A 16848-nucleotide genomic window follows, 5' to 3' on the forward strand; every position below is an offset into this window, starting at 1 on the left:
GGTTAAGTTATTTTTGCAGTTAGCCACACGCCAAACAATTCATGATTTCAAAATACAGCACACAGTTTATTTGAGTTACAATATACATTGATTTGCTTTAGCAATACACTGTTCAAATGGAGCACACTTTCACACTGTAAGGTTATGTAAACATTTTAAACATATATTAATCATGTTTCTTGTGTTACCATGTTGGAGAAAGGTCTGTCCTGGTGGAAGAAAGGCAGGGCCACGGGTGGAGGACTGTTATATCCTGTGGCATGCCAATCAAGCTGTACCATGGGCTGCCATGTTGGAGGGGGATTTTGGGTTTAGTTTGTTTTACTTTGTGTCGTCGTCCATTTTGTTTTCCCCTTATGTGTAAATTGGTTTGGCCAAGCCACTATATATGTTCCCTTGTGTCTCGTTCAGGTAGGTCAGTTTTTTCAGTTCATATCCATATCTTTTGAGTATAGTTATATTTTGTTGTTAAGTTTTTTTGGTTCTCCTCATTGCCTGACTGTCCCTGACAAGCACCCAACACAGAAGTTATCGCCTGTAATGACCTGTACAATTCACATTGCTTAAATAAATTCATATATACATTATAAACTGCATTCACATATTGACAGGAATAGCTCACACAGGTGTCACAAGCCAGCTCTTTGCCCGAGACAAAAAGGAGGTGAGATACTGGTGTTCATGTCAAAGTATGACCATCACTTGTGCCAGCAGTGAATGGATGAGTGAGAAGTGTGTGTGTGCTGTCAGGATAAACATAAAAGAAACACACAAAACAAACCCAGTCAGATGCCGGCCTAGGAGGAGAGAGAGAACAAAAGACTGATCCGTCCTGGCTAAATAAGCTCTGAAGGTAAAGCTTCACAGGTGATTGCCCTGCCCAATCAGCTTCCTGGCCTGCAACCTCCTGCAGGAGAAGGAAGCAGGAAGGGGAGGGGCCGTAACACAGGGCATTATCATTTTGAAACGTGAACTAAAGGCAGCAGAGAATACTTCATTGCCTTAGTTCTACTTACAGTAACTGACTTCAAATAACCGCTTCCTCAATTCTTTTCACACAAGACACGAAGACCAGAAAAATACCAGCTTGCTGGCAGTGGAAAATTCCCAGACCAGTCGTCAAATCACAAAGACAATATCCTATTGTAAAGGCGGTGAGTAATTTTGAATCCAATAATGTTGATATTAAGTATGCAGAAAAAGTGTAGTATTTCAGCCATTTTTTCTTATCATTTCTAAAACCCCATATATATATCTTGCAGGAAATGATGTCCATCTACATTATCATCGCAGGTCTGACAACTACAGCTCTGGCAAATGGTAAGTTAACATTTAACAGAACTGGTGTGTTGATGAAGATTTAATGATGCAATATTTGAAATCCTTCAAAATTAGTTATTACATTACGTTATACATTTTTTTAAATTATGAGTTATTATGTTACCATACCATAATAATACCATTACCATTCAAATTATAATAATTATATAGATACATTTATAACACTGATTGCACTTAAAATAAATGAAAATATTTTCACAATATATGTATGGCTTTAAACACTTTTTGCATTGCGTGTAAGTGGTAATGGTCAGGAATTTTTTGGCTATACAAAAATGAAATATTACACACCAGTTACTAGAAATACTATTATTTTGTATAAATATTTTTAATATTCATGTCTTTTTTTCCTATCAGGGGCTTTGAAATGCAATTTATCTGAACCTACTGGAGCTCAGCGGTGTTTTGGAGCACTTGCTGAGCCGCTGACCTTTTACCTGCCCAACGGCGAAAATAAAAAATTGATGTTGACAAAGAACCACAAAAAAAGAATTTTTAAAATACTCAATAATGCAGTAGCATCTATAGATAAGGAATACCATCGCTCTGCATTCTTCTCAAATGGAACTTTTAAGCTTGAGAAGGCAACAAAACAAGACTCTGGACATTACCAGTTGGAAACATATAGAGCTACTGATGGTGTGTTATTGCACAAAATCAACATGTCTCTAGAAATACAAGGTAAGACCAAATATTTTCCAAATTACAAAATAAATATATATATATAGACAAACAAACAAACACAAATTATATATATATATATATATATATATATATATATATATATATATATATATATATATATATATATATATATATATATATATATATATATATATATATATATAAATAAAAGGCATGTTCAATACAAAAGATAGATTAAAGAAATGTGTTTAATAGTTAAAATGTTTTTTTTACACACCTATATACATTTTTAATTAAGGGGCCTTATTTGTTTAAATTATAAAAGAATGTTGTGTCCGTCTCAAATGCAGTTTGTGTTGAGGTTTGCCAGCATACATTTTAAAATCAGGATTATGATTACAAAATCTGTAACTTTTAGTTATTCTAAACATATAGCTTATCTTTTGCTAATAGCTAATATTTTAAAAATTGCATATTGCATCAAGTGGATTAAAATTTACAAATATAATGGCATTTGTAATTTTATACTAATAAGTAACATCTATAATAATATAATAATCTTTATTTGTAGAGCACTTTTCAAAAACAAGTTACAAAGTGCTTTAACAAGTGTAATGACAATAATACCCAAGAGACAATAATACAAAAACAATACAAGATAAAAGCATGAAAACATTGAAAAGACTAAAATACACATTTAAGATAAATATAAAATTAGTAAAATACAATAAAATAAAAGGGATAAAATAAAGTCAAATAAGATCTTGAAAGGCTCTCCTATAAAAGTATGTTTTAAGAAGGGACTTAAAAGAGTTCACTGACTCAGCCAACCTGATTTCCTCGGGCAGGCTGTTCCAGAGCCTCGGGGCCCTGACAGCAAACGCTCTGTCCCCTTTAGTTTTCAGTCGAGACTCTGGAACAGACAGCAGACCTCTGCCCGAGGATTTCAAGGTGCGTGCTGGTGTGTATGGGACTAAAAGTTCAGAAATATAACAAGGCGAGAGGCCATGAAGAGCTTTAAAAGTGATCAATAGAATTTTAAAGTCAATTCTAAAAAACAAAACAGAAACAAAACAAAAAAACATCTATATATATATACATATAATGGTGTTGATTGAATGATTAATTAGTGGTGGGCATAGATTAATTTTTTAAATCTAGATTAATCTCACTGTAATCTTGGAATTAATCTAGATTAATCTAGATTAAAATGGCTCATTTGAATTCTACCGAAGGCAATCAGAATATGTGTGCTACCCAAATAATGACTAAAAGTAAGTCTTTGAGAACGGGTTTATCAAGCCAGGTGGCGCATTAGACCAGGGGCTCATCTCCTGTTTCCAAAATGCATCACACACTGCTTGAGAAAACTATTGGGAAGCTTCTTAAAAATAAATTTTCCTTGAAGCAAACCCGGCGGCTTCATAGCTGCATCCATGTTAGCACGTCACGTTTGATGTGGTAATTTCACAGTAGGCATACACACAGGTTCGAAGACTCGTTCTCGCTCCCTACAGTGCAATTTGGCTAGGTATACATCTGCGCTAAAATATCAAGGTGAAAGTCATCATAGCTTGCGTAGTAGGCCTACATCTGCAGCCTGTTTTCCTGGTCTACTGTGAAGATCCTGTTACTTGGCTGTGAGCATCCTGGTGGTCCAGCCTGCAACCTATGGACTCAGCCCCCCTCCCGCCGTATCTAAATAAGGTAGAATGGCTGCGTTTCGGGACAGTGACTCTTGAGGTTTAAACTTCAATAGCTTCTAAACTGTAAAACTTTGGCACTAACTAATCTTTTATGTGATCACGACCATGGTGCAAAAGACTGCTTGACTGACTTTACTTTCTGTGACTGAAAACAGCTTCTGTCATATAACTCTGTGAAAGTGTGACGTATCCACCTGATTTTTCCCTGTTCTGTTAAGGTGAGGTAGTTTGGCATATCAGACTTGTATGGGCTCCAAGAAAATCGCTGTGTTTCATTCGTCCCGCTTTTCAATCGTCCCGCGTTTCAATCGTCCCGGCTCTCCCCTATAGACCCAACCCAACTTTGAGAATAGATTTACGGCGATATTTTTTTTATCGCCCAATAACAGTCTCACGTTAACGCAGCACGTTAACGCCGATAATGGCCCACCACTAATTTCAATATATATTACTTTCTTTACATTTTTTTATGTTTTTATGCAATAGTTATATTGTAATATATTTGTGCATATTTTTTATGAATTCATGTCAATTGACATATACCTACACTTGCACTAAACAATAGTGAGTTCGCCGCCGCCAAGCAAAAGTACTTCTTAAACGACACATCGATGAATCGTTGAAATAATCTATAGAAGCATCGAATACTAAATTCATCGTTAGCTGCAGCCCTACTTCAAAGTATGTAATGTCCTAAGTCTTAAAGGTTTTCCTCTAAATTAAAGAGATATTGCAATAGCCATTGGCTCCAGTTTCCAGACTTAGCAGTGAAATTTACTTTGCATTATACACTGTTTAATATTGTACTTGTTCATATATGTTTGTCTTTCAGCTCCAGTGTCAAAGCCAGTTGTTTCTCAGATGTGTCTGTCATCAGAACAGATGATCATCAACTGCTCCTCTGAAGGAGATGGAGTAGAGTTAATTTTCACTTTGGACGGTTATTCACTGATACAGACCAGATCCCACTGCCAGACAAACTGGACTGCAGTCTCACAATCACCGGCTGGGGATGCAGCTAAACAAGACAAATTCAGTGGTTCAAATGTTAGCATGAACTTATACGGTCAGCTTACTGGAAACTTGATGTGTCAAGTTAGAAATAGTGTCAGCAGAAATAAAACTGTTCTCCAGCTGACAAGCTGCAAAGGTACTGTATTTCAAGGGATGATCAACCAGTTTGTTTATTCTTTGATTTTCTTTGTTTCTTAAGTTGATTCAGCTACCAGTTGGCTTTTCCATGTTTTTGATTATTTAGTCAGGCTTTCAGATAGGCTTGATTCTAATGTCTCTCACAAATACAGATCTGGATTCATGATTCTATAATCGCATATAGGTGAATAGATCTAAAAGGTGCTTTCAGACATTGAGAGGTTGCTGCTGCAGCTGCCACCGAGCAACATCAGCATTCTGTATTTTGAGCTGCAGCTCCCCAATACTTACGATCCTACCGGTCTGTAAACCACAGGCTGCTGCTAACCACCTAGTATAATCTCATCATGCAACTAAATAGACACGACTGATATAGCAAGTTTTGACAATTGTATCATAAACACTGCTTAATGCCCCAGACTAGATAATCACACATTGTAGGTGCTCCAATACCATTTCTCTCATTGTTCCATTTTCTGATAATAAACTTAGATACCTGTAAAATCAGACACTGTATTGATTCCCTTGTTGCTATGTTTACTGTAGCAGACCTAAACATTTTTAGTTATGCATTTTAATAAATTTATGAGAATTGATACCCAATTATGAATTCATAATTGAAGATTCATAAAATCAAAATTTTCCTCGTTTAGGGCACCACCGGAGTTGTTATAATCCTAGAGTCTCCGGACCTCTAGGTAGTTTTGAATAATTGTACAATTATTACTAGTGATCAGTTAGTTAATAATCGTTCAATTATCTTAAATCAGTCAGTCAGTCTCATATCTAAAGGGTCAATTCTCTTGGCAGGAACTAGAAATAGGCAACACACACAGCTCTTGATTAAATTACAGTGAATTTATTCTCTAACTAAGGTGATAAAAAGATGGTTGGATACAGGGAACATAAACATTTGCTGAACAATGAGCCTGGAGGTTCGATTGTGGAAAGCATTTGACTCATACGGCATAGAAGAGCTAATGAAAGTAAACTAATGCTATAATTTAGGAGTTAAAATGGACATCTGATCACAGGACGTGTGTTAAGTCTTACTGCTTGTCGACAGCCTGCTTTTGGCCTGTTGCACGGGTCCCACGCTAGCTGCCGATCCTGGCTTTTTGCTAGGGATTCTCCAGGGTTCTCCGTGTCTGATTGAAAACGCCTCCTCCGTCTGGCGATTCGGCTGTTTTCAGGTTTCCTTCGTTGTAGCTGGCGAGACCACGTGGCTTGGTCTGACCTCGGTGAAGTTGGCTCGACGAAAAAGCTTAAAAAGGGAACTTGGTCGTTCCTGAATTAGTCCAGTGTAACTTAACGGACTGATAACTTTAACAAACAAAAGAAATAAAGAAAATAAAAACAAACTGAAGGGCAGATCGATGTCGCGGCACTTCAGGTGTGTAGCTTCAGGCAAACAAAAAGCCTCTTTCGCTGGCCGAGTCTGGGCGTTGCCTGGCGCGGCACAGAGGGCCGAGCAGAGTGGAAGAGCCAACAGCGAAGAGAAGAGAGAGCGAAGCGAGGTCGCGTGTCGCTCTTTTGTTGCCTGGGGCGTGGTTCCCCAGGGGGCGTCTCAGGTTTCCCAGGGACTGCCTTTCTAAACTTAATGTCTAAAGAAAAGAAATCTATTTGCGCGTATTATAATCAAATATTTTCCACAATCGAACCTCAATGGTTGAACGGTTGTACTGTTCTAAGCATTTGGTAACAGGAAACAATTGTCACATTATTGGTCAGTATTTTTACACATTTAACCGCATTTCCGACGAGGGCATGTAATACTTATTTCGTCCACTTGGGGGAGCTCAGGTTACATGAGGAAAGCTTGGATTAAATCAAAGATCGTCTCTCCTTAGGAACTGGGAATGTTGTTTATTCATCCTTAAATTCAAGCTGGCGATTAAGAGTATAGTAAAACATTTCTTTGTCATCATTTCTAAAGGAATTTTGTAGGAAAGTATTATGAACAAGCATTGATTACATTAGATGAAGGAGTGTCTTGCTGAAAATAAAAACACTGCACAAGAAACTTTCTTTTCAGCACTAATATCAACAACAGATAGCAACAACAGTTAACATAACTACTCAAATAGAGGCAAACGTAATCAGGTAACTAAAGATTTAATTAAATGCTTTGAATCTTTGGAGACTGCAGTCCTTAGCCATTCAAAGTTCGGTGTCTGGACCATGTCACACTTGGGTGAGACAGGGGTTTTCCTTTTTGATGTGGTAATAAAACAAAGAATAAGGTCAGTTGCCACAGAAACATGTGTGGGGGGCCAGTTTTGATAGGCTGTTCAGGGAGATGCCAATGGCTGGTTCATGTCCCTTTGTCAGTTTAACAGTCAGGCCCCGCGTTATCAGCTTCGGAATCAAAAAGGTGCCAGTTTTATGGTCTGGATAGCACTTAGAGAAAGCAACTTTGACCCCTCCCCTTCTTCTCTGGGGAGGAGAAAGGAATTTAGGGTAGCTCCAAATTTATTCAATGTAAAATGCACAAATCCACACCGTTGTTCACTACATTACACAGCGGCAAAATACATGTGTGAGTTCATAACAGTTAGTTTAGATTGTGAAAATGGAAGCTGCAAACTATTTAAAGCACCTTTGATATTTGTCTTGCATCTAATCTCAATATCTTGTGTTTTCTAGGTTTCATTTCTCACTCCTGCCATGTGACTATGGCTGTGATTGCAAGTGCTGCAACTCTACTGCTCCTTCTGGCTCTGTTTCTTGGTATCAAATATTTTAATAAGAAAACAAGACCCATGACTATTACTGAAGGTAAGAGAAATATGTTCTCCCACTTCCCATGTCTTCATCTATGCTCTATCTCACTGAGGACTGTACTGATATTTATCCAAATGAATATGTAAAATGTAATTACTTGACATTCCTGAAAATAATTTTATAAAGCCTAAGCTATTGTGGTTTTAGAGATATCTGAAAGCTTCTTTCTGCATTTGAGGTACCTACATTTAGTTTTGTGCATCATTAAAATCAATATGGAAAGACTTGCTTGAATCCATTAAAATGAAAATTGTGTCTATTTGGATTATTTAAAGGTGCTGTAGAATGTGTGTGTGTATATATATATATATATATATATATATATATATACACACACACACACACACACACATATACACAGACACACACGCACACATTATTTATATATATATATATATATATAGCGATTGCAAGTCGCTTTGGATAAAAGCACCAGCTAAATGACTAATCATATATATATATGCATGCCTCCGGAGCACCTAGGTGTTAAGTGTCTTGCAAAGACACGTTGGTGGATATGCTGCAGTTGAATTGAACACGGATCTCCCATGCCAAAGTTATGTGTCTCATCCGCTGCTCCTTCGCCACCCCATCATTAAATAGCCATCATTAATCAGTGAGGCCTGGCCCCACATAGTAGGCCTTGTCCTGCCCTTCTGCTGTACTTGGAGAAGTTGGCAAATCAGAAGCAAGTAGGCTTACGGGGAGGGGGTGCTTAAAGAGAAAGGAGCTAAAACTGAGTGTTCAGACAGATGGTGACAAGAGGTGCTGAAGCAATGGACAATATGAGAAAAATAATGTGTTTTTTGTTGTTTAAGTTATGTTAATATTCTGTGGTACGGCAATTGAAAACATGGACTGATTTGACAAGACTCAAAAGCTTAACCACACGACATTAAGGCCCTTTGACGCAGTTCAGTATGATGTATTATCTGCATTTCTGTTTGACTCCTTTCAGATAACGCTGAAGATGAAATTGTCTATTCAGATGTTAGAGTGATGAAGCATACAAGGAAAAGCAGACCCAACTTGGATCAAAATGCCCTATGACCTAACCTTAACATTGCCTACCAAAAAAAAACATGGGATCATTGACTTTGAGTCTTTAAAAAATAAATAAAAGTAACTTTCACTTGCAGACATGGTAACAACAAAGTTTTGGTTCATATTGTTCAGTATTTTCAGTGGTCTTGAAAAATACCCATTGCAGGTGATGTACATATTTTCTCTCTGTGCAGGAAGTTAAATTTGTCAACATCTACTATGGACTAAAGTACTTCCGATTTCTACTTAATATCTGAGTTACTGTTAAAAAAACATGTTAAATTTGTTTTTCATACATCATTCATTCATGGACGTAACAGTGCTTTTTGTATACTTTTATTTTATTTTCAGTCACCTTTGTAATTTTAATGTAATTGTGTACCATTGTAAATAAACACTGATATGATTTAAACATTAATCAAGTGGCCACCCTAACCTAAGCCCTAAATTTAAGGTTGAAGACTTTTTAGGTAACCCAGGAGAAAAAGTAATTGCTAATATTTTTTTGTGAGTGATTGAGATAGTTGTTACTATCTATATTGCACTAGAGAATGTTTTTACAGAAAACAGAGTACTTTTATATCTTCATGATTTTTGGGATAATCAACATCACTGCGTCTTTATGGCTGCACGGTTCCACTACATTCTGCAAGTGGATCACATTTGCGCTCATGCCAATGTCGTTTCCTCTCGCAATGTCTGTCAGTGAAATGCGGCCATAAAGACGCAGTGATGTTGATTATCCCAAAAATCATGAAGATATAAAAGTACTCTGTTTTCTGCATTTCCTCTTCAGTGACTCTGTGGTGCTCTGTGGCTCTGTGGGGGCCATAAAAGGACTCCTTTTTCTTCTTTACACTGAAGATAGTTCTTAATGACTTTTGCTGCATGTTTGGGGTTGTTGTCATGCTGCAGAGTAAATGGCTCCACTATATCATGCGCGTGGTTCACATTTGCACTCACACGGATCTGTCTGAAGAGAGAGAAGCAACTGAGGCTCCTTAAATCGTCATAAGAACCACGTGTAGTTCTCCAACATGTTTGGGCCAACCTGCCTGCTATGATAAATAAATAAAATCTATTAAATGTCTGTTTTTCAAAGCATTCTTAGTTTATAGCATTTTTCCACACCGGCATAAAACCTTTGCAGAAAAAATTCAAAGTATGGTTGTGTTACCTCAAGAAAAAAGAAAAATGTTAACACAGTTTTAGGTTTCTACCATAATTATAAAAATAAGAGTCTTTAACTTTGGACCAGTTTGTATTTAGTAGTTGGTTAGTGAGTACAGTGTAGGGATCATTTTTGACCACAAGATGAAGCCAATAGTTTTCATACTTTATTTTAAATATCACTGTTTCCACACTAACTGCCACGTTATGCTACAGTCCACTCACTCAAGTCCAGAACAACTTTTGACATTCCACATAGGCTACCTGTGAACTCTGCACCAACTGAGGTTTGGGAACTTGAATGCTAAAAAGTAGACTTTTCCAGTTTCTAACCTAATAACTACCACATGCATTAAGGATTAATTTCAACACTCATATTGTTTCATGTTGCCTAGGTCCACAGTGTTGCAGCAAAATTCTAACTCCAGTTTTGCAGACTTATACTGTATGTACTTCAACAATTTAGTTTTTAATGTTTACACCAGAGGTAAAATAAGTTTATCCCAAACTGAGTCTGGCCATGTGGCCTCTGTTAGTGATGAAAGGATCTCTTGGCATACCTAAATATAAATATTTGAGAAAAGAATTGAGCATTAAATCCTGTCTGAAATGACTAATGCTTGTTTAGTCTTCACCGTGTTGCTACTTTCAGTTTACCAAAGACCATCTCTCTCTGTCTCTCTCTCTTTGATCTTTTAGTCTTTCTTAGCAATTAAAACATATACCATGTTCTTTCACTGTGTCTGAAGCAGAAGCTGAGAATGGAAAATATTGTGGCCTACACATCCTTTTCCTTTCTTGTTGTGTTGACAACCTTAGACTCACGTTTATCATGCCTAGGTGTTACTTTTACTTTCCTCTAACAAACTTTGGCAATGCAAAGGCTTGTGCACATGGTTTATAAATAAATACCATGCGGTTACATGTTCAGAAGCGGGAAGTGCTCTTTTCTTTGTAGTATCACTTGCAAAAATGCAAAAGCTCTCACCCTCACACAGTTCTAATAGATGCTTGCTTTACATCTGACTGTATGTTTTAATAGGATTTACGCAAAATCCACAAAGAGATCCACAAAATGACAACTCAAGAGTCAGCAGGACGATCTTCATTTTTTCCCGTCACTGACTAATCATCCACTGTGAGCACTCTGCAGGTACTAGGTAGGCTTTTTAGACGAAACAGTAAAGATGTTGATGATAACGTACACTATAATCCTGTGCTGTTGAGTTGTAGTGTGACACCACCACACCCACATGGAGTTCACTTTAGAATTTCCCTGACCTGCAGTCAGTAAAAACCTACGAAATGTTTAGTCACAGATTCACTTCAATCTCTGTCCCAAATTACAGACTTATTTACACTAATGTACCCACCTTCTCCCTATATTCTGCTTTCTTATTCCAGAAAGATAGAACTAATGAGTCAACTTTCTTTTTACTTTGTGTTATGAAATAGTGGAGAATACCCACTTTACTGTTACATTATTTAAGTTTGAGAAATTTTAGTTTTTGTAAGCAGTTGTTTTTACATATCAAAATGTTAGTAACTTTGTAACTGAGTACATGTAAATACAAAAATAATAAGCAGCTATGTGTCAGTAGTACTTTGCTGAGTGCAGATTCTCTCCACAAAACAAAACACCAGAAACACCCCGTCAGTGCGAAATTGACAGTCCAGTGAATGGGCCACAAAGAAGACTGTAAAGCGGTGAGTGAAATTAGTTGAATTTAAGCCAGATGAGCTAAAGTGTTCTGAATGTGCAATAATGTATCACTCATTCATATAAAGATATGGCTTTAACAATTTCTAAAAGACAGGGTGGCTGAATTATTGTGACTGACTTAAACTGTTTTCTAATTATGCAGATATCTACGCATGTAATCTGTTTTGTCCAAGAATGTTTATTAAAGTGATATTTACAATTTAAACTAAAAACCTTGAAACCAAAGGTCTTATAGTGTGTTGATCATTTTGAATACAAGTGAATTCAACATGTTTAAAAAGGTAATTTGATTGTGTTACAACAGAAAAATGATTTCCATCTACATGAGCTCTGGCAAAAGGTACACTTCAGGGTACCTGCAGTAATAGCATTGGTCAGAGGTGGAGCCAGATGTTATAAACATTCGGGGCTTACCCCAAATATAGGGGGGTCCGGGGGCCTGCACCCCGGGGAGATTTTTTCCCATTAAGCTGGCTAAATGCGCTATTTTTCATGCTGTTTTAGATGATAGAATGCCTAAAAATCTACACACTATCTGGGAAAAAGATGTATGTTGCTTTAGAAAATAATCGTCCTGTAGAGCCTACAATCTATTTTTGATTTAATTGTTCTCCAGCTCAAAAAAGGTTGAGGATCACTCATTTTCACTTCTGGCAACTAAAAAGAGACAAAACTTATCTGATGTTACTCTAAGGAATCTCTAAGCACCTCACAATTCCATTTGATTATGATTCAGAGGGCTGCAGTGTGGTTATAAAACAATTATCGAATATTCTAATAATATTTTTAATAATATATATTTTTTGGAATATTACTAAGCATTTCATTTGCACATTAAAATCCAAAGCAAAACGTCTCCTCATCAGCTTAAAAGACTACTTTGCATTCCTAATTTACTTTACGAATTTCAGCTCCTTTATGCTTTCACATTTAATTTCTTCTGGAGTCCCTGAATCACCAATTTGCAGTTAATCCAGCTTGCTGTGATGCCTGTCCTTCCTCTTCCCTAGCTGACTCATCTGTGTGACAAAATAGTCCCTCAAACACGTCAAATCAGCAACATTCACTAGCAAGTAATGATAATAATAGTAAAAATAATAAATTTTATTTATAATGCACTTTACATTTCAACGAAATCTCAAAGTGATGGGTGGATGAAGCATTATGAAGCTCTGGGGCTTCAAGCTAAGCAAACACAGTGGCATCTAGTGGCGTGTAAAACTTATAGCAGCACTTTTAGACTGAGGCCGAAACGCCACCATAACTCGCTGATACTAATAACTTTAGTCTCATGTGTGCAATAAAAGTCAAAAAGGGTTACGGTTAACCTTAACCTGATGGTTGATATTTATGAGATTCAGACATGTGATGTGATTGGACAGTGATATTCATTAAATTAGCCTATTATTACTTTTGTTACAGAGGAGCATCTCAAATCTAAAAAAAAAATTAGAATATGGGGGTAAAGTTAATTGTGAGCACCAGAAACAGACAGAGATTAAAGGCTTAAGAAACTTTTACAGGTGTTGTAAGTTAATTAGCTGATAAGAGCTCTTCCCAGGTAGACATTTCTGCATAATAAATAATTTATTCTGAAATTCTAATAAATTTTGGGATACTAGAGTTTTGATTCTATGAGCTGTAAGCCCTAATCATCACGCCCTGATATGATGATTTGATACAAACTCAAGCACAATGTATTTTAACTGTGTGCTTCATAGGAGGAAAATGTTTTTAATGAAAACATTCGGCTCTGATTGTTGCATAAAATCGTCAGGCATCTAGGATTACAAGGTAGGATTTTCAAAATAGTCTATCAACTAACGCTACTTATGTAGTATAGAAGCCGTTGCCGTGGTTACTATCTATTGACCGCCTTCCGTTTACTCGCGGAGCGCTTGTCTCGGTGTCTGTGCTGAGCGACCCCGCCGGGCCAGGCGACTACGCAGGCGGAGGGTCGCTTCCCACGATCTGTTTTTGTATAAACATAGAATGAATATCTATCTATCTATCTATCTATAGGTTTGTGAGAAACTCCCTTTATTTGTTGTCTACAATTTTAAAACTGTGGAATTTGCTTTTTTAATGCCTTTATGCATTTGATTTCCAAATGTGACTACTTTTTTAAGTGATTTGCTTTGATATTTATTGTTATGTCTGGAATTGTATCAGAATTGTTAAAACATCTATTGAAAGACATAGACATAGACATTTAAAACAATCTTTTTACCGGATTGCTGGAATACAATATAATAACGATCACAAAATGGATCTTTAGTCTATCTAACGTCTGTATTTATCTTATAGACGGACATATTTTTATTCATTAGCATGAAAGTCTGCATTTATCTTACTGACAGATATTTTATTAAGTATTTTATTCATTCGCATGGTTGAGTAACTATTCAGTTCAAAAATACCAAAGTAAGAGGAAGACAGAACGAACCAGACGCAAACTTTTAGGCACCAGGCGGGAGGGCATGAGATGAAAGGGCATGAGAGGGGAGGCTCCAGGCTCCAGCCATACAGTCTTGTAATTATCAACACAATAAATGGATTTTCTTATCACTGTGGTTCTGTGTTGATTCCATTTGACCACCAGGTGGAGCCAGAGGTCCCCACATGAAACCAGAAATTAATGACATCCAAGTACAAGTACCGTACAAATTTGAGGTACTTTACTTGCTTTTTGTGCCATTGTAAAGTTTAACTTGTTACAGCTGTATTTGTTGAATTTATCGCCTCCTTCATTATTCTACATATTCTACATTCTGAAGCAAATACATAATTTTACTAAAACCAAAAGCACAGTAAAATAATGGTATCTGTCCTACAAGCTACAGTACAATGACTGAAGCAGTTTTTTGTTTTGTTAATACTTGTGGTGCTATTAATGATAGCACAACTATCACAGATACTGATGTCATTATTACCACTACTTGAGTTACCATTACTTTTACTGAACTACTACTGCTGCTGCATAAATCACCACTAAGACTATCTAAATAAGTAATCTAATCTAAGTACCATCATGACATCAGTCATTATTGTAGCATAACTATATTGATTTAATAAATTTATGAGAATTAATACCCAATTGTGATTTTTAATATTCAGAAAATATTAATCCATAAATCTTCTCATTTCGCGGGGCACAACCGGAGTTCCAGTCTGCCTAGAGTCTCTGGACCTCTGGGTATGGTTTTAATAATTATACAATTATTCACTAGTGATCAGTTAGTTAATAATCGCTCAGTTATCTTAAATCAATCAGTCAGTCTCATATCGAAGGGGTAAATTCTCTTGGCAGGGACTTGGAGATAGAAACTCACACAATTCCTTTGGTTACAGTGAATTTATTAACTAACTAAGGTGATAAAATGCAGTTAAATACACCAAAGAAATAAACAATGACTAAACAATGAGAATGTGGGTTTCAATTGTGGGGAGCATTTGACTCGTACTGCGGAAGAGAACAAATGAAAGTAAGCTATGAGTTTAAGAGTTAAAAAGATAATCTATTAACACTATTGGACATCACTGATCACAGAATGCCTTGCTTTGCCTTACAGTGGGTCGGCGGCCTGCCTTGGCCTGTTGCACGGGTCCCACGCTAGCTGCCCGATTCCTGGCTTTTTGCTAGTGAATTCTCCGGGGTTCTCAGCGTTTGAAATGAAGAAAAACCCTCAAGGGTTGGCCTTCCTCAGTCTGCCAATGAGGCTGTTCCTTCAGGCGTCCTTTGTTACTGCTGGCAGGACACGTGGTTGACCCGGGCCTCGGGGCTCAGTGTCATTTAAAACTTTGTCGTTCTTGAATTAAAACTACGGTAACTTAACGGACTGATAACTTTAACAAAACCAAAGCAAATAAAAAAGTAAGCTGCTGAAACGAAGGAAAGCTGAGGTCGCGGCACTTCACGTATGTAGCTTGAAACGAATAAAGCTTTTGTTGCGCCGGGCCGAAGTCTTAGGGCGTTGCCGGGAGAGGGGGGCATGCCGGGCGCGTGCCGAAGCGCCGTTGAAGAACCAGGACCAAGTAGAAGAGAAGAGCACAAGAGAGAGCCTGAACGACGGCGTGTGTCGCGCTTTTGTTGGTTGGGGCGTGGTTCCCAGAGGGCAGTCCTTCGTTTCCCTGAGGACTTGTTTCCGGTTCCCGAGGGACTGTCTTTCTTTAGACATATTAAAGTTAATCAAAAACAAATCTACTGGCGCGTATTGTAATCAAATATCTTCCCACAATATGTCTATGAAGATTCTCAGTCATCCAGGTCATAGTTATCCAACGAAGGTTAAAGTCAAGGGCAACTGGACTTGGTTGAAGATACTGGAAGACGTTTCATCCCTCATCCAAAGGACTTCTTCAGTTCTGACTGACTGGCAGGGAAACTCAGCTATTTAACCTCAGTGGGGTCGTTCGCCAGGGTCATCGATACTGCTGGTTCGTTAGTGCTTCTGGTTACTGTAAAGACAGTCGTTACAGTCGTTAGGACTACCAGTGGCCAAGACTGAACGACCATCGTTGGTATCTTCACCTGAGGCCAATAGGTTACATTTGTTGAGTTTCCTGGGAAAAGATGAAAGGACAGCATTGTAAGTGGGGGATAAGTGGTGGCGTAGACCCCCTCCTCAGTTCAATGACGACTTCTCGACCTGGGTGTAGATGGTTTCCTTGACACCTCTTTCAAACCATCCATCTTCTCTGTCTAAAATGTGCACCTGGTGGTCCTCAAACGAGTGTCTTGACCTGAGGAGTTGGCCCTTCTGTGTTGAGCCATGCATTTGTGTAGTGGTTGTTTAGTCTCCCCAATATAGAGGTCTGTGCATTCCTCACTGCATTGGACCGCATACATTAGATTGCTTTTCTTGTGTTTGGGTGTGCGGTCTTTGGGGTGTACCAGCATCTGTCTTAGTGTGTTCTTGGGTTTAAAAAACACAGGGATATATTATGTTTGTTGAAAATCCTCCTGAGTTTCTCTGATACTCCAGACACGTATGGAATCACAATGTTGTTGCATTTGACCTTCTTTTCCTCCTCCCCTGTAGTTTTGTACTTCTTGGATCTTGTGGCTGTTTTCACAAAGGTCCATTTAGGGTATCCACAGGCTGTAAGTGCCCCCTTCAGGTGTTTCTGTTCCTTCTCTCTGGCTTGGGCGCTTGTTGGTATGTTTTCCGCTCTATGGTGTAGTGTTCTCATGACCCCTAGCTTGTGCTCCAGTGGGTGGTGTGAATCGAAGAGTAGGTATTGGTCTGTGTGTGTGGGTTTTCTGTAAACACCAATCTGCAG

General features: G+C 37.8%; 1 protein-coding gene across 3 annotated transcripts; it reads left to right on the forward strand.

Annotated features, from left to right (window-relative positions):
- The first annotated feature begins 420 nt into the window (after positions 1-420).
- On the forward strand, positions 421-9087 carry LOC119894816. Of its 3 annotated transcripts, none has more exons than XM_038707499.1 (7): positions 428-853; positions 1063-1154; positions 1263-1320; positions 1699-2022; positions 4525-4842; positions 7491-7622; positions 8587-9087. In XM_038707499.1, the coding sequence occupies exons 3-7, from the start codon at positions 1266-1268 to the stop codon at positions 8676-8678; spliced, it is 921 nt and encodes a 306-aa protein (XP_038563427.1). In that variant the 5' UTR covers positions 428-853; positions 1063-1154; positions 1263-1265; the 3' UTR covers positions 8679-9087. The 3 variants fall into 3 exon arrangements, with proteins under 3 accessions (XP_038563429.1, XP_038563427.1, XP_038563428.1); XM_038707500.1 differs by having other exon boundaries at positions 428-664; XM_038707501.1 differs by lacking the exon at positions 1699-2022 and having other exon boundaries at positions 421-853.
- The last annotated feature ends 7761 nt before the right edge of the window (positions 9088-16848 follow it).

This window comes from Micropterus salmoides, unplaced genomic scaffold (genome assembly GCF_014851395.1).
Source record: "Micropterus salmoides isolate LMB-PRFRI ecotype aquatic unplaced genomic scaffold, ASM1485139v1 Ms_hic_scaffold_9, whole genome shotgun sequence".
NCBI lineage: Eukaryota > Metazoa > Chordata > Actinopteri > Centrarchiformes > Centrarchidae > Micropterus > Micropterus salmoides.